General features: G+C 45.4%; 2 protein-coding genes and 1 long non-coding RNA gene across 10 annotated transcripts in view; 1 reads left to right on the plus strand and 2 right to left on the minus strand.

Moving 5' to 3' along the window:
• The window catches only part of LOC123585240, a 27,910-nt gene extending 15,109 nt beyond the window's left edge, over window positions 1–12,801 (minus strand). For 3 of the 5 annotated variants that reach the window (XR_006706004.1, XR_006706002.1, XR_006706005.1), the window contains exon 1: window positions 7,305–8,460. This is a non-coding gene — a long non-coding RNA (uncharacterized LOC123585240). Of the gene's footprint in view, window positions 1–907; window positions 957–7,304; window positions 8,461–9,086 lie in introns of those variants that run through there. The other 2 variants (XR_006706003.1, XR_006706006.1) reach the window with 2 other exon arrangements.
• On the plus strand, window positions 8,544–16,300 carry LOC123585239 (cytochrome c oxidase assembly protein COX20, mitochondrial). Its single transcript, XM_045453187.1, has 4 exons — window positions 8,544–8,658; window positions 15,117–15,231; window positions 15,327–15,390; window positions 16,054–16,300. The coding sequence occupies exons 1-4, from the start codon at window positions 8,617–8,619 to the stop codon at window positions 16,229–16,231; spliced, it is 399 nt and encodes a 132-aa protein (XP_045309143.1). The 5' UTR covers window positions 8,544–8,616; the 3' UTR covers window positions 16,232–16,300.
• HNRNPU (heterogeneous nuclear ribonucleoprotein U) overlaps window positions 13,387–18,125 on the minus strand; it is a 22,143-nt gene continuing 17,404 nt past the window's right edge. For all 4 annotated transcript variants that reach the window (XR_006705998.1, XR_006705999.1, XR_006706001.1 and 1 more), the window contains one exon: window positions 13,387–17,839. The gene's annotated coding sequence lies outside the window, so the exon portion shown is untranslated. The remainder of the gene's footprint in view (window positions 17,840–18,125) is intronic.

Below are 18,125 nucleotides of genomic sequence, written 5' to 3' on the forward strand. Positions count from 1 at the left end.
GAGAGGGAGCACAGGAAGGAATTTTGGCCTCACTTCGCAAATATGAAACCTAAGGCTATCCAAGATGCAGTTTTAAACGTGCAGTGAAGAAACTAATGGTTTCTTGTACAAAGCGTTAGTTAAGGATCTTGAAGAAGACGGCATCAGTATTTTCCCTATACTTAAATAATCGTCCTCCCTAGTGGCTTTAAGAAGCAATTGAATCCCCACTAAAAGTACAAGACTTCTTTGAAGAAATGGTTGATTACAGGTCTGGGGCAGGGAACGTGCACAGAAGCGTACTGAGCATACAAAGAATGTCTATATCTAATTGTAACGCATTAAACGCATACATACGGAAAATCATATCCAAATAGATCTATGAAAAGGGGAGGAGGAGCTCCAGCAAACAAACCTAGGTGGATTGGCAAAATATGGAAACCACCAGTTGACAACCCCAATGTAATCATCAGTTCAAGGCAAAATCATGCAAAAAAAAAAAAAAAAAAGGCAACACCGTGAGGTGAACGGATTTGGGGGAGACTTGCATAGACTTTTAAACGCAAAAAGGGAAGCCTATCTTTACGATGGAGAGTTCCTGGTCTCCACGTTAACCGAGGGACCAAAGTTAGCATCGCTGTAGTGGGACCACTGACATAGGAGCCCCCGGATGGGTTACAATCTGAAATACACATCATCTAGAAATATTCTTACTAAAAATGTTTAACTTGGATTTAATCAAGCTATTAGACCACATGTGTCAATGGGAATATAAATTTTCTGTATAAATGTTCTATCTAAAGCAAAAACGAAACCAAAAAGCCCACAGGTGAAATTTATTTAAATACTTAATTTAGCCCATATCTATATAGGAAATATTAGTATTTCAACATGTAATCAATATAAAAAGTTAGTGTTCATATTTTACCTTCTTTTTTTGTAGTGGGCCTTCAAAATCCAGTGTGCACATTTCGGGGCACCTGGGTGGCTCAGTGGGTTAAGCATCCGACTTCAGCTCAGGTCACGATCTCACAGTCTATGAGTTCGAGCCCGCGTCGGGCTCTGTACTGACAGCTCAGAGCCTGGAGCCTGCTTCAGATTCTGCGTCTCCCTCTCTCCCTGCCCCTCCCCTGTTCATGCTCTGTCTCTCTTTGTCTCAAAAATAAATAAAAAAAATTTAAAAAAAATTTTTAAAGCACATTTCAATTCAGATGATGAGTTTTCATTGGAAATGCTTGATCTGTATTTAGATTTCATAAAATTTACCACTGAAAAAGGAGATTTGCATACCTAAGTTTTTCCAAGCACACTTAACATTTTTCCAACAATGAAATGGAGCATGAGTTTTAGATTCAAATTATTTCAACTTAAATTAAAATTCAGTTTCTCACTTGCATTAGCATTAGTTGCGCAATGCCTACCATACTGGAGAGCGCAGTCCTAGACTTAACTTCCAGTTTACAGAAAATAAAGGTGATAGTAAGTAGACAAGTTAATGATACCACAAGAACAATCCAGAATGTGGGACGTTCTGCAAAACAACTGGCTTAGTTTCCAAACATTCAGTGTTATCAGAAAAAATAAGATGGGGAGACCGTCCCTGACAAAGACTAATGAGATGTAACAGTCAAATGCAGTACCGGATCCTTGTTTGAAAACAAAAACCAAAAGCGTGGGCAATTGGAAAAACTTCTCTGAACAACCAGGGAACTTTGAATATGCACTACATGCTAGATGAATCACGGAATTATTGCTCATTTTCCTTAGGTGCGATAACGGCATTACGATGACATAGGAGATTGATTTATCTCGAGGAAGGATAATAATTCTAGTGGGAGAATCATTCTAGAAATGCAATTGGATCAAAATATCAGTCAAAGTTGACAGGAGAGGGGCACCTGGGTGGCTCAGTCGGTTAAGCGGCCGACTTCGGCTCAGGTCATGATCTCGCGGCCCGTGAGTTCGAGCCCCGCGTCTGGCTCTGTGCTGACAGCTGAGAGCCTGGAGCCTGTTTCAGATTCTGTGTCTCCCTCTCTCTGACCCTCCCCTATTCATGCTCTGTCTCTCCCTGTCTCAAAAATAAAACGTTAAAAAAAATTTTATTTTAATAAAAAAAGTTGATAGGAGAAAAACATATCCAGGGGCATGGTGACCCCAAAATGTTTATCTTCTACGCAGCCTTTTCCCAGGAAGCGCCTAGAGGATGCCATCCTCCAAAATGAGCGAGGAAGCCAAGAAAGAGGAAGATGAGGAATGACGAAGCAGGTGACCCAGCACAGGCGAGAGGTGGTGAGAGTCTCCAGGAGGATGGCTGGGAATCCGTCCTAGAAAGCAGCCATTCTGGACTGGACCACAGAGAGAAAATCTCCAGGAGAGAGGTCTTCAAAGAAAAACCTGGCAGGCAGGTAATACAATGTGTTTGACTCTACTGTGGGAATTTGATAACTCTACTGGAGAATTTTGAGAGAAATGTTAGTGATAGGTGCATTCAGTAGTATATTGGCAAACCACCTCTCTGAAGAGAAAAAAGAAAGAAAAAGCCCTGATTTGTAGCATTTGTTGATTTCAATGGCAGAAATACTCCCACTATTGCCTTTTTTTTTTTTTTTTTTTAAGAGAGAGAGAGAGAGAGCAGTGGAGGGGCAGAGAGAGAGAATCCCAAGCAGGCTCTGCTGTGAGCACAGAGCCTGACTAGGGGCTCGATCTCACAACCCTGGAATCAGGACCTGAGCCGAAATCAAGAGGGGACTCAATTGACTGAGGCACCCAGATGCTCTCAAAATAGCCAAATTAAGCTACCAGCATGAAGTCACTGAACAGATTTGGCAAGAGGTGCCCATGATTGGGTCTCAAGAGTCATTAAGAAATGCACGTATACTATCAATTGGTCCCAAGAACCAAATGAGAATTATATGGTATAATTCAGATAATTTCTTATGCAAAAAAAAAAAAAAAAAAAAAAAGAGCCAGTAAGACCTAGCTCCAACAAAATTAAGCAAACGCACAAATACAGCAATTACTAAATCCCTCCCCCTGCCCCAAAAAAGTTCTACAAGAAAAGAAATGGAATCCTATGACTCCGCGTGGCTTAGCTACAAACATTTACATTGTCGTGGCAACGTCCCCACGGAGTGCGGGTTTAACACTGCAAAATGTGATGCCCCATGTTGAGAGGAGGGGGGGAAGGGGTAGAAAACAGAGCTAAATTGTCACTATCAGTAGACAATGCCTAAAAGTGAAAAATCAAGAAATAAAAGAATAAGTCTTTTATTTAGAAATATGAAGGGAAGGGGCGCCTGGGTGGCTCAGTCAGTTGAGCGTCCGACTTCAGCTCAGGTCATGATCTCGCGGTCCATGAGTTCAAACCCTGTGTCGGGCTCTGTGCTGACAGCTCGGAGCCTGGAGCCCGCTTTGGATTCTGTGTCTCCCTCTTTCTCTGCCCCTCCCCTGCTCATGCTCTCTCTGTCTCTCTCTCAAAAATAAACATTAAAAAATTTTTTTTAATTCAAAAAGAAATATGAAGGTAAACTATCAGAATAACGAGCCAAAAGAGATAAAGGCCACTGTCTGTGGGGTGCAGAACAGACACCCCGAGTAAATTAGGGCGGAAAACAGCTGCTTTTCTTTCTGACTCCATTAAGCCTTGCACACACTCATGTGCACATATGCACACACGCTCACATGCACAGACACACAAATAGGAAAGAAGAGGAGGAAAATTCAGACTTCTGGTTATAAAGGTCTGACAACACAACTTTTTATCGCTCCCTTCCTTAAAACCTATTGAAATGATGAAAAGAATATAAAAATAAATCGGCATTTCTGCTGGAAAGACAGGAGAATGTACCAGTAGAGGACCAGGACAGTAGGCATTTCCAGATGATACAGAGGCGCTGGGATCGGATTGATTATTAAACCCAGTACACCTGATTTAAAAACAACCCCACACTCAAAAAAATAAAAAAATAAAATATAAAATAAAACAAAACAAAATGAAATAAAATAAACCCCACAGAAGCCTAAGAGGAAACCTCAAACCTTCGCTAGCACAGCCCTGCTAACCCCCTACAACGATATTCCCATTTCCTTCCCACCAGCCTGCAGATGACCGCAGCTGTCTAGGATGGGGTTCCTGATCCTGGATGCTCTCTCCCAGATGAGAAAATGAAAGCAGACACTCTGGGCAGCGTGCCAGAGGGCTTACAACCACCAGGAGCAAAGGAAGAGGTAGAGAAGAGTTTTTCTGGTCCCGCTCTGCCCACTGCGCTAACCTACCACCTCATTTAGGACCCCTGCATCCACTGCCAGACAAACACGGAGACTTGCAACAGCCAGCATGGTTGGCAAAGCAAAGCACCACGGTGGGAAGGAGACTGAACAGATCTGGCATCGTGTTATCCTGAGAGTCGCTCCTTTATTTCTTGTCACTGAGACCTGGACTGGATGCCATCGTTTTCAACACCTGGCTCAACTTTTTATCCATTCAGTGACTTTCTCCACACCTTCCCAGTACACTTTTTTCTTAATGTTTATTTATTTTTGAGGGGGGGAGGAGCAGAGAGGGAGGGAGACACAGAATGTGAAGCAGGCTCCAGGCTCTGAGCCATCAGCACAGAGCCCGACGCGGGGCTCGAACTCACCGACCATGGGATCATGACCTGAGCCAAAGTTGGACACTTAACCCACTGAGCCATCCAGGGGCCCCTCCAGTACATTTCTTTCTTGTTTAAGCTAACTAGAGTCAGAGTCTGTTACTTGGAATGAAAAAACCCTTGCCATACAAAAATATGGTTGAATGATAATAAGCTTAATTTTATGTTACTGAGTTTATATTTATATATCCATATATTTATAATATATATATTATACTATTATAACTAATAACCTTAACATAGTACTAATATAGGAACACACACTGTTTTCAAATGCCTATGGAACATGCACAAAATAATCTCTTAGGTAACACACACACACAAATGGATAAATCACAAAAAGTAGAAATACACGTGACACAGTGTAAAACAAAACAAAACCAAAAAACTAAAAGCAAATTCCAAAACTATATCCACACTCATTTACTTGTGAAGAAATAAAAGCTGAAACTATTAAAAATTTAAGGAAAAAAAATGTAATAAGAACATTACCTCTCAAAATCTATGACATACCATGGGATAAAATGATTCTCAGAGCAAATTTTATAGCCTTAAATATATTCATTAGAAACCAAAAGTGAACTAAGGGAGTCAATTCAAAAAGCTGGGGGAACATGGGTGGCTGTCGATTGAGCGTCTGACTCTTGATTTCAGCTCAGTTCATGATCCCAGGGTTGTGGAATTAAGCCCTTCACAGACACGCTCAGTCTTCATTGAGCACGGTCAGCTCGGAGCCTAAATAAAGTCTCTCTCTCTCTCTCTCTCTCTCTCTCCCCCTTTCTCTCTCCCTCTGCCCCTCCCCCACTCATTCTCTCTCTCTCTCTCTCTCTCTCTCCCTCCCTCCCTCCCTCTAAAATAAAATTTAAAAAATAGATACCAGGTAAACAGAAAAAATGCAAAATAAAAAATAAGATAGATTAAAAAAAAGTGGTTACTAATGCCAAAAGCTTGTCTTTTAAGAAATAATATATAAATGATCAAAATTATTAATGAGAAGGGAGCACATGAAGATTATTTTCAAAATTATGGGAGTATTTTTTAATTATGGGAGTCAAGGCTTATGTAAGCAAGACGCAAGATCAAAAGCCATAAAAGAAAATATTGACAGATTACACTCCATTTTTTAAAAAAAGTTAAAAGAAATGAAGTGTCCAGAAACAAAATTAAGAAGTGAAGTGGAAATAACTTTACTATGAATTAAAAGCCAACATTTTAAGGAACTGCTATAAACAAGTAAGAAAATCACATATACAAACACAATTTTTAATGTGCAAAACCTATATACAAAGTTAGTTCTTGGAAAAAGAATAACCAACAAATATTTGAAAGAATGCTCAAAGTTTAAGCGGTAAGTTTAAGATAGTTTAAGCAGGAAGACCCCACTTTTCACCCATCACATGAGCAGAAATTTTAATACATAACATGTAGTGTTAAAAAGGTTGTGAGGAAACAGGCTCTCCAACACATTGTTACTGGGAATGGAAACTGCTAGTATTTCTGGAGGACACTTTAGCAGTAGGTATTCAATTTTTTTAAGTTTCTTTATTTATTTTGAGAGAGACAGACGGTGCGAGTGGGGGAGGGACAAAGAGGGAGAATCACAAGCAGGCTCCACAGGGTCAGTGCAGAGCCAGAGGCTGGCCTCGAACTCAGGAACCATGTGATCGTGGCCTCAACCAAAACCAAGAGTCAGACGTTTAACCGACTGACCCATCCAGGCGCCCCAGGTGGTCAGTTTTGTTTTGTTTTTTTTAACCTTTATTCATTTTTGAGAGACAGAGACAGAGCGCAAGTAGGGGAGGGGCAGAGCGAGAGGGAGACCCAGAATCTGAAGCAGGCTCCAGGCTCTGAGCTGTCAGCACAGAGCTCCACCCCCCACCCCTCAAACCCAGAACCTCAAGATCATGACCTGAGCCAAAGTCGGACACTTAACAGACTGAGGCACCCAGGCGCGCCCCTCAATTTTTTAATGTCACACCCCTTCCAATCAAGCCACTTCCAGAAATCCATCCGACTAAAATACTTGAACATGTGCACAAAAATATAAGTATAAAGATGCACTGAAGCACTTTTTTTTGATTAGTGAATAAACAAAAACAGAAACAAATTTTCTGTCACTCAGAAGGAAAATGAGGTTTGATGAAAGGATTGATGGGCAGCCTTTAAAACGAATGAGAAAATCTATAGGTACTTACATGAAAAAGTTTCCAACTTAGTGTTAAATGGAGAAAGTAAACTATTGAATGCAAATTAGTGAGTAATTAGATCTGTGTATCATATACGTACATACAAGTAGGCGTGTAGGGTGGGCAGGTAGCCGCTTTTTATGCTAAATTCCCATGTTGTTTTAGTAAAGGAAAAAAGGAGAAAAAAAGGACAGTTTGGAAACTGACACATCAAACCTGTGAGTTCACCTTAGGGGAGAAAGGAGGGGTGAGAGTGGAAAAAATGTTTACTTTTCAGTCTTACCCTGTAAACTTGGGGGGGGGGGGCATATTGTATTGGAGAGGATAATACAACATGCAAGTATTACGCAACTTTTGTGAAAATGCCGTTTTTAGTATAAAGAAACAATAATGCTTTCCAAGACCATGAGTTTACAGTTTTTACATAATAAGTTTACAGTTTTCCAAGTCACAGGAAAAATAAAATAGCAGCGCTTATGTGTTTCACCCGGTACTTTTCCAGTTCTCCTTCGTTTTCAACAATACTAGGAATTACTTCAAAAGAATTCCTCCCTCGTTTACGGAATCTTACTACCCCGAAACAGGACCTTCCAGACCAGGAGTTCAAAGCACAATTAGCTCGACGGTTGCAGGAGAGAACCCCCACGTGGCGGGATGCAGGGGTGCGGAGCTGTTCTCCCACTGCCCAACACCTACTACAGCAGTAGGCGGTGTAACTGTCCGAGTCCACCCAGAGCTCGGGTGGCACGCAGAGCTGTCCCCATCCACCGCGCGTGGCACGGGGACTGCAGAAAGGGGTCGGGCGACGGTGGGGACGAGGTCAGGAGCCGGAACGGGGCGACAGGGACCGCCGCCTGCCCGCCGCGTACACGCGTGCCCAGGAGCGCACTTGCAAGGGCACCGGGCGGGGGGCGCGCGGCCCCGGCGGGCGGACGGGAGGCCCGGGAAGGGGGCACCGCCCGGCCTCTTCCGCCGCGCTCGGGCCCGAGCGCCCTGACGCACGTCCGCCCACGACCGCTCCCTCCATTTTGTCCCCAGTCTCCTTCGGGCGAGGCGGGCGGCGCTCTTTTAAAGCCATTAAGTCGTGGAACTAATAGGGGAGGCGGCGGGGCGGGCGTGGGACGGCGGAGTGCAGGGGGCCGGCGCTGGAGGCTACACGGCCGCCGGCGCTGGGTGGAGCTGCCCGCGGCAGCCAGGGCTCGTCCTAGGGCCGGAAGGACAAAGGACACTCAGGGGCCGCGGGCCGCGAGCGAGCGCGGGCCTACTTCCGGGCCGGTGGGCCAGGGCTGGGGGCGGGCTGGGCCGCCGACCCGGCCGCGGGGCCCGCGCGCAGGACAAAGCGGCGGCGGCGCGCCCACTCTCCGCGCCGCGGACCCGCCTCGCGCGCGCGCGCCCGGCACCCAGGCACGCGCGCGCGCGCCCGGCAGCCGACGGTTAGAAATGGCGGTCGGGGCGGAAGGAGGGGGCTGGGGCGGGAAGCGGCGCAGCCTCGAGGCGCCAGGGTTTTGTTTTGCCCCCGCCCCGCCGAGGATCCCAGTGCAGGGCTGTTTCACGAGCCCTCCTTCTCTCACGGCCCCAGCCCCCCGGACTGCGGAGACCCCCTTGTGGAGAAGGCGTCACCCGCCCGTTTGAACAAAGGAGACGGCCCCCCAACCCAGGCGGCGACCCTGCGCGGCCACTGCGGAGACGGCAGAAACCTGCCCTAAAATGGCGGCCGGCGCGCGGGGGCGGGGCTGGCAGGGGAGGGGGCTTCCGCTCGCGGCGCGGGCGGGGCGGGGCGCAGGCGCCCTCCGGAGGCCATGGCCGCCGCGCCGGAGCCCGGCGAGCCCGCCAAGGGGAAGGTAAAGGGGCGCGCGGGCCGGGGGCCGGGGGCCGGCGGTGGGGGGAGGCCACCCGCCGGTACGCGGGTTCCGGAGAGTTACCGTCCCCGCCCCGACATTTCTAGCCGCAGCGTCCTGACGAAAGTGTCCGGGACTCGGGGGCGGAGGGGACCGAGCGGCACCGGCAGTGACCGTGACACGGGCTGGCGGCCCTGAAGGAGAGCGTAGCCGGCCGGGGCCCCTGCACCGCCATGTGCTGGTCGCGGTGAAGAGCGTTTGCGCGCTCCCCGAGCACCGGTGCCTGGTCTTGGAGATTGTGTCCTGAGCACGACACACGGGGACCCCGGAGTGCCGAGGAAGGGAAACTTGGTTAGATTCCGGGGAACTGCTGCGCACAGCAGGCGGAGGGCGGGTGAAGACTGAGGTTTTCCCCGTTTGCGTGCGCTCACCTGCAAACTGCACCATTTCACGTCTGCGGAAGATGCAGTCGCTGCGGCGCGTTGCTCTCAGGATAAAAGCCGAATTCCGTGGCCTGTAGTACAAACCCCTCAAGTAGCCCCTAACCGTGCAGCCTGTGTGATTCCTCTCCCTTCCAATTGCACCAAAGCTACCCGAGGCTCTAGACACAGGGGGCTTGGAAAAGGAGGGCGGTTTCTTCTAAAGGGCCTCCTGACTCCCCAAAGCAGACGGAAATGCCTCTGTCCCCATCTCCCCGGCACCTTCCACTTAGCTACATCATTCCCGCACTCATGATACTGGATGTTCATCATTTATGTCGTCTTCCTCTTGGGCTCCTTCAGGGAACCCAATTTATATATCCTCAGTGCTGAGCGAATAACGGATGTTCAGAAAATGGAAGAAAACATTTTTTTTTCAATAGAGAGCTTGTAGAGATGCTCACTTTGGGCCAATAATGAACAAATACGCAAGACCTACTGTGTGCCAGAACGGTCCTAATCTACAGTTTTAGGATAGTCTCTGCTCAACTTGGAAATTTTGCTACTTCAGTTACTGCTTCTCTGGGGATTTTTCCGTTAAATTTGGCTCAGGTCATCCGATGGTTAATATGAACAAATGTTGGATATTTCCATATTGAATATCAAAACATATTTGTCAGTTTCTACACTATTAGTGCCTTTTTTTTTTAATGCCTCATACACTATTTGGAGTATACGTCATGTAACCAAATGTACCCCAATTTAAAAGTTGTTTATTTCAAGAGGCACCATAACTGTAAACACTGGCATCTTAAAAAGGGCTTTTATCCCTCTGTTTGTTACCTTTGACAGATGACTGCTATCATTTAAGGGTGCAAAGTATGGTTTAGCCATTGAAAATTTAAAAATTTAATGGAAAAAATACTATTGACCTATTTAATTGGTCCATCATTAGTAAAACAAAATACTGTAGTTGGTGAAAAGAAGGCTTAGGTACAAGCCGCAAAACTGAACACTACCAGATTTATGTGGCAAGGTTGGGAGGGGGGGAAAAGCTTACTCATAAAACACTAGTACCTATCAAAGCTCATACAAAGAGATTACAAAATTTATGTAGCATAAGCTATGACTGAATTAGTAGCCCAGGGTGATGTCAGAAAAGGAAGCCTGCAGTTCTTTTTAAAGAATTATTCAGTGATCATTCCAGTGTAATCTAGGGATTATTAGCATCAGCAAACCTAAGATAGAAATGGGAGTTAATCAAGCTGATAGAACTAACCCTTAAAAACTCTCTGCCCCCATTCTCTGCTCTCCAGGAAACTTTAAAATACAAAATTTGGTACTGGCCTACCAGGAAAGCACTGTAGGTAAATTCTGAATTTATCAACCCATTCAAAAAGTATTTACAGAGTACCTCCTGAGTATTAGGCACTTGGTGCTAAAGACACAGCCTTGATCAAAACAGGCAAAATGTTCCTTGTGGAACTTCCGTGGTGCTGCAGGACTCAGACAAAAGGGAAACCAGAATTTCAGCTACTGACTCAACCATGCAAAGATCCAGGAGAAGAAAGGCAGTGTGTGCTAAGGAAGAACCATCTGGGTCAGTGCACCTAGACCAGAGGATGAGAGTGGGGGCCTTCACGACAGTAGTAAGGAAGGCATGGGGGGATTTAAAAGGACGATGGTCTGTGAAGATACTATGAGGGATGATGGTAGCCTGGTAGGAGCAGCGGAGGTGAATTTAGTTCAGGATGTGTTTGGTTCAGGTATGTCCCAGACTTGTCAACACATTGGACATGGGTTTGATGAAGGATTCAAGGATGATGGCGCCTAGGTTTTTGGTCCGCAAATTGGTGGAGTGATGCCTGAGAAGTAATTCTAATTTGGAACTATTAATTTCAAGGTGCTTCTCTGACATACACAAGGCATCGCTAGACAGATGAATGGGGAAATGAAAGCTTGGGAGAGGTTAGGTGTGATTTACAAATATGGGAGTCGCCATCATGCAAATGGCATTTAATTGAAAGCCTACATTTGGGAGCGGCGAAGGGCAGTGCGAGAGGTCATCGGAGGAGGGAACAGCAGCACTGCCAGGAACGGCCAGCAAGGTAGAAAACCAGGAGGCACTGTCCCTCCCATCTGAAGCCGAGGAAAGCGTTTTGAAAACAGTGCCATGTGCGCTGATGGGAGTACGGCGGGTTTTATGGTGTCTCACGCAGGCTTCTGCAGTGCAGCATAGGGATAAATGCTCTTTGAAGTGAGTTAAAGGGAGGGGAGGTTAACTTTAGCTTTGCGGTGAGAGGGAGCAGAAAAATGGGATTGTACCTTAGGCGGCTTGTTGGCGAGAGGGGTGTCAAGAGAGGAGGGGTTTTGCTTTTAGCCCGGAGAGGAAAAATAATGGTGCAAATGAAGGGGTAACCACATTTGCACCATTTTTGAGTGGTCAGGAGGAACCCACTGCAGTTAGGACTGGTTTGAAATAGGAAGACAGACACCCAGTTCATCTGGTGCATCGGGAGGAAAGTATGTACCGGCCCTTGATGCAGTGGGAAATGGGGTGCCTCTATAGTTGTCTATTTCCTATAAATTATTAAACTGGCATGCTGGCTTAGAAATCTTTTGAGCATCCCTAATTCCATCAAGGTGAGCTGGAAAAGCTGCTTTTCCAAATCTAAGCTTAAAATTTTTATGGGGCACCTGGCTGATTCAGTCAGTAGAGCATGTAAACACTTGATCTTGGGGTCGTGAGTTCGAGCCCCACGTTGGGCAGAAGAGTGTCCGTTTTTTTAAAAAAAAATCTTAACATAAATAGTACTCCAAAGGGACTTATGGCTTGAGCCTTTTAATTTACATTTCTGAGCCTTACAATTCAGTGTACTTTCTAAAAGCGTTCTATGTGCTTAAGACTGGTTTTTCATTAATTTTCCTATACTTGCTTTTAAGTAATCAGTCTAAACTCCAGCTTTACTGGGAAGCTGAGAATTCTCTACCAATGAAGGGAAGATTGGGCTCTTAAAAGAAGTCTGTGCACTCTTATACGCAGTTTTGATACAAACTGCCGATCTGTACTTAGTACTTACTCCCTAGATGTGTGACCTTTGGAAAACGTCCCCCCATTTCATTTATGAAAACAAAAGAAAGGGTTAAGGGATAGTGGGAAGGACAAGCTTTGGGGGTCAGGCGGACTTACTTCCACGTCCTCTCTGACCTCTCTGCAGCAGGTCACAGCCAGGCTCGGAGGTCTCCTCACATTGAGAGGTTGTGACAAGGGATGTAAAGGGCCTGGAAGGACAACTCCCGCCCCAGCTCTAAATTACTGTTGTTTAATTAGACCAGTGTTGGTTTCTTAACTTTAGCACAAACCAGTTTTGTTGGATGTGGTGCTGATAAATGTAGTGTGGAATGTTTGGCAGCAGCATCCTTGGCCTGTAGCCACATGTTGGTTTTCTAGAAGATTCCATTTTATAAAGTAGATGTAACTTCTTTTAAGGGGTCTTTTAAAATAAGACTATTTTGAATCACCTCCCTTTTTAACATTTACTTTTCTTAACAGTATCTAAAAGCTGTCCCTGATCTGGTAAGATTCCTAGAAGGGGGGGGGGGGGGGACCCTGAAACTTTCTAAACCTAGATCTCCACGGCCCATCCCAGAATCTGAGGGCAGATTTGAAAACCTCTAAACTGAAAAAAGGTAAGTTTCCTAGCTGACTTAGTGCTATTTCAGATATTTGGCAAGGTATTTTAACTTTATAGCCTAAGTACCCCCAGAAACGTTTCGTCTGCAGATGCTGCCCGGTAGGACTCGGGTATGGAAGGGAATCCACATGAAAAAAGCCATTCATAGAGTGATGAGTGCAGTGGCCAACCCGATTGTTCCTTTTATTCTTAGGACGTCTCTGCCCAAACGTGCAAGCCATAGTGACTTCCTACCCTGTGGCAGACCTGAGAAAATGGGCACAAACCACCCCTTCTGGTCTTCCCCTAGGTAAATGGGCTGGTCTGAAGACGAGGGCGTTAGCCCTGGACTGCAGTGGGGAGCCCTGTCTGCAGAACAGCTCATACCCTCCCCACCTGCCATGACTATTCTGTCCCCCTTGGCTTTTTGAGCTGATGGGGGACAAGCGGAGTTTTCCTAAATCAAATGAACTGCTAGACACAGAATCAACCTCTTTGAAAACACAGGGACGTATTAAGTTTGTACTGAAGAGCTTTTACAATTAAAGTCGGCCACATGTATCCACCAAGCAGCATTAGGGGTGTGTGTCTGGGATGGGGGAACAGGGAGAGAGAAGAAAATGGGATAATCAAGAAGATACATAATTTCAGCTTTATTGTGAACCAAATCACACTTCTTGCCTGGCAGCAGCTTGAGCCAAAGCAGCAAACACAGGAGGAAATACAAACAAGAGTATCTTCATAATTCAACCTTTAATCTGATTTGCCATTTACTGCCCTTTTCCCATTCCTTCCGATCTTTTCCCTCCTCCTACAGGATCCTGCCTCACACCATGCTGTTCACAAATTATTCATTGAAACTCTTTAAAATATTTACTAAGAGAGTGTGCGTGTGCACACACACATTGGGGGAGGAGAGAATCGCAAGCAGGCTGTGCTGTCCGTGCAGGGCTGGATGCGGGGCTCCATCCGTGACCCTGGGATCATGACCTGCGCCGAAATCAAGGGTCAGACACTTAGCTGAGCCACCCCAGGTGCCCCATAACTGAAACCTTTATTTTTTTTAAATGTTTATTTCTGAGAGAGAACGCGAGTGGGGGAGGGGCAGAGAGCCGGGGACAAAGGATCTGAAGTGGGTTCGGCAGTGACAGCTGCAGGGCTGACAGCAGACAGCCTGATGTGGGGCTCAGACTCAATCAGACCTGAGCCAAGGTCGGGACACTTAACCGACTGAGCCACCCAGGCACCCCCATGACTGAAACCTTTATATGGACAAGTCTGCTTCCTTTTTTCAAAGTCTGTTACCGAAAACTTGCATTTACTCAAGTTTTAGGAAACCGTCTCATTGTTTTCTAAGTCCTTCTTACGTAGGCATGCCAGAGTCCAGAGTGAAGCAAGTGTGACTTTAAAAAAAAAAATTGTGTCCTGCCTTCCCCAAACCCCGAAAATCGACTTCCATTGGATATTCACACTAAGCATGTGAGGCTAAGCTGAGCAGTATGTTTTTTAATCAGGAAGAGCAAGTCCATACATCCATGCAGACTGTAGAAAAAGGCAAGGTTCATCTTAGCACCCGAAGGAACTTAAATCATCTCCTAGCCTGATGCCTTTCATTATAGATCGAGGGCCACAGACATTAAAGGATACACATATATCCCACAGGCTGTAGAAGTCGGTGGCAGAGCTGACAGAGAAACCCACCTGCACGTTTCCACGGCTTTCCCCATGACGCCTCCCCCGCCCCTCAGTGCCGTGTGCTATCAACAAAGACTCAAATACAGTCCAGCACAATTTCTTATCACAGGCAAGGAAACAGACCAAGAAATAGTGCACGTGTTATCTTCACGTGAAATACTTTCATGAACAAAACTGATGTTCACCTGATACCAATAAAATCCGAAGTCCTTGTTGACTTTAAAACAAACGGCACTACAGTCTCATAAGCAAGCGCGGCTGAGTATTTACTTTTACCATTCTGTGCTTCCCGAGGTATGGGAAGCAAAGTGTTGCTTAATTTCAGTGATCACCAGATTGCCACCAGATAATTTCATTGATGTTTAAATGATCAATGATCAGAGTGACGGATGCTCTTATTTCCAAATCAGTCAACCGGCAAATTGTGGTATTGATACCATACTTTAATTCGTTTAGATGTTTAACTTGTCCTGTTCTAATGGGGTTTTCTGGTCAGATTCTCCAGGTTTCCCACATTTAGAGATTCAGATTGTAGGCCAAAGCCCGATGACCAAAGATGGTAAGTGGGTTCACGGTTGTCACACAGCACATGGCCTAGAGTTTTTAATCTTTGCCAAACCACCCAGAAATAAAATATTTTGTTCAATCCAGGTTCTTTTCTATTTTATCCTAGACCTTTAAGCTCCTAGGAATTTTGGATGTCGAGAACATCCCCTGTGCACGAGATTCAGTATTATATGGTTCATTAGGATCTGTTGTGGCTGGCCTTGGACATTTTTTGTTAACTAGTGAGTATCTGTTTTTCTCTACATGTGGTGAACATTTCCCAGATGGACTAGTATGTAATGTTTAATTACAATGGTCATGTTATGCTTTTTGACAGGTAGGATTAGAAGATCATGTGATGTTGGAGTAGGAGGATTTATCTTGGTGACATTAGGATGCTGGTATGTGTACTAAGTAATTCCAGAATATCCAGGATGGTGATAGGTTTCTCCAGTTCAAGCACATGCTCTTTTCTGAGCCACCTCCCACTAGAAGACTCCCCCCACCCCTGTGCCTTTATATCTTTTAAATGTGCGTATGTAGACGCATTTTATACCATTTGTCAGATGAACAGACGAATGCAGGACATTCCGTCAACACCAAGTTATGACTTGCACTTTAGGGAAGGCCTCAACCTTTTCCACGCTCACTTCCGGCTTATGGCAGCACAGCTGAAAATGCTACTTTAAGAGTGTGTTCACAACTACTGGCACAACACATGCATGAATCTGATGATGGGTTTTCTTAAGGGGGGCGGGGGGAGCCAGACCCAGAGGACCCAGAGTACATCATACATATGAGGTTCTACAAGTAAAACTAAGCTAAAGGTCATGAAAGTCCTCATTTTATGTAAAGCATACCTTAATAATAATAATGTGCTCATAGGTATTCTTGACATCAAACTACCCCCCCCACAAACAGTACTCCGAATCAGAATGGTGGTATTTTCAGTCTTGGAATAGTCATCTGTAAGGCCTCTTGAATTTTGTTACTACAGACATCACACTTGTCTCTAGAAGAACTTTCTATGAAGAAAGACTTAACTCCTGTTCTTTTCTTACAAGGTTCCACTGTAGGTATAATTATGCAAAGCTAAGAATCCAGGAAAGAATGGCCAGAGAAGGAATTAAAAATAAGATTTTATATGAAAGTACCCACCTTGATCCTCAAAGAAAACCAGCCAACGGCAACGGCGGCAGTGGGGTGACCTCGAGCACAGAAAACCCAGCTCCAACTCACTGAGGCCCACGCTAGTACACCTTGTACGTGCCGTGACTTTCAATCAAGTAAATAAAGCGTATGTTAGTTGTAGTCTCTTTTTCCTACACTTGTGTGAACACACACTTATTCTCACTCTTGGACTGCGGCCAGCGTAGCAGATAGTGGGCTCGTCAAACTTAGCGGCCTCACATGCTCAGAAAAGTTTCCTTGTAGTAAGAGTGTGAGTAATGGCATTTCGAGAAACAGAATCTCTCCCAGTTGGGTCAGCAAACTTGCCTTAAAAACAAGTAACAACTGCATTACTGTATCCTGTTAAAAATGAGGAAATACTTCCTGGTTTCTAAAGTTAGGTGCTACTGTAAGCCTTAAAACACTAATGGACCGTAGGACTTTGCGGATTGCTGTTTTAAAAACGCACTCACCACCTGACCATATTCTTCGATTTCTTAGAACACGTAGGATCTCTCCAAAAGTGAAGATTGTTTTTAAGTGCTCTAATTTTTCTGGAAGTATGCAGTTTCTTTTAAATGGAATTTAAATATACACAGGGCATGCACAAACATTTTCAGAACTTGTTTGGTACAAACAAAAAACTACAGGATCACACACATATTATTACATTAATGTGAATAAGTAATTTACAATCCAACCAGCTTTCATGTAAAAAGGCAAAACAGAAACAAAAACAAGGCACCCAACCAACCAAGTCTACAGCATTTATTCATTCACGGGAAAAAAACTCCCTTTTGGAATGGAAGCAATGGAATTATTTATTTTTTGGCTCAATAAATAGCCAACAGGACTTTTCAGGAAAATCTCTTAAATAATTTGACAAAACACAAGCTAGGGGGTCCCTTCCTGGTTAAGAGACGGTAAGTCTGAACACAGACCAGCGGACAGGATTCTGGTTATTTATTAATGGTCCTAGAGCTGGATTATGGTGGGGAGCCAGAGAAACAGAACAAGACCAAGATATCCTGAAACTTTATTCTGGGGTGTCCCACTTTTCAAAGGTAAGTGGGGAGTGCATGCTCCGTTCAGGTCACACAAGGGAGCACCCTTCCCTCCTAGGCCCACCTTTCCCGTGGCCGTCCTCACCAGGGGCAGGGCGCGCGGGCTATGTGGTCTCCCAAATGCCACACCTCCTAAGAATATTCTCATCATCTAGGGGCCGCCCAAGGCAGGATTTGAACACTAATGAGGAAAGGTTGTTGGAAAGGAAAATGCAGTTTACGAACATCTGTCCACTACAGACACAACTCAAAAGCTGAATCCAGTCTGTTATTCAAAGTGACCAGTCACTCACGTTTTAAGAGGCAGCACTGTATCTGCATGGGGGGGGGGGGGGGGGGGGGGGGGGAGGGGACCGAGGAGTACTGATCCAACTGGACCTTTAATAAGCTGTGTGCACAGGCCACTCCTGTTCTCAGCTTCGGTTTGCAAACGGAGGCGATGTATAAAATCAGGCAATCAGATTAAGTTAACTCAGTTCCCACCTTGCCCTCCCATTCTATGATTACATCTTACCCTGAGTGAGAGAAACCTCTCGGCTGGCAAAAATTTCCAAGGCCTTCACCAGTTACAAGGTTAGTTCACTTTCACAGCAGAGTAACTGCATAAATTGAAGACCTGGGTAAAAACAAAGTTGTGACATACTTACTTGGATTGACTCTGAAAATATCGTTTAGTAAGTTTACATGATGATGCCTTCTATTTCCTTCCTCAGTTACGGAGGTTAGGGATCACACTCCTTGCTGGACTAGAACACACTCCAGGCCCCTCCCCTGTGGCTCCCAGACACCTTCCCTGAGGCCTCCCGACAGACCTCTAGGTCCCACTGCTAGTCTCCAACCCCGTCCACTCACGCTCCGCCATCCAACCTCAGGCTCCCACCGGGTGAGCGCTGTGCCAAGCC

This window comes from Leopardus geoffroyi, chromosome C3 (assembly GCF_018350155.1).
Source record: "Leopardus geoffroyi isolate Oge1 chromosome C3, O.geoffroyi_Oge1_pat1.0, whole genome shotgun sequence".
NCBI classification, from domain to species: Eukaryota; Metazoa; Chordata; class Mammalia; order Carnivora; family Felidae; genus Leopardus; species Leopardus geoffroyi.

Excerpts from the sequence above, each read along its gene's own strand:
- LOC123585239 (XM_045453187.1), top strand. The coding sequence starts at position 8,617 with ATGGCCGCCGCGCCGGAGCCCGGCGAGCCCGCCAAGGGGAAG. Across the intron at positions 8,659-15,116 it reads GCGAGCCCGCCAAGGGGAAG|ACCTTTAAGCTCCTAGGAAT; the intron begins GTAAAGGGGCGC and ends ATTTTATCCTAG. Across the intron at positions 15,232-15,326 it reads TGGACATTTTTTGTTAACTA|GTAGGATTAGAAGATCATGT; the intron begins GTGAGTATCTGT and ends GCTTTTTGACAG.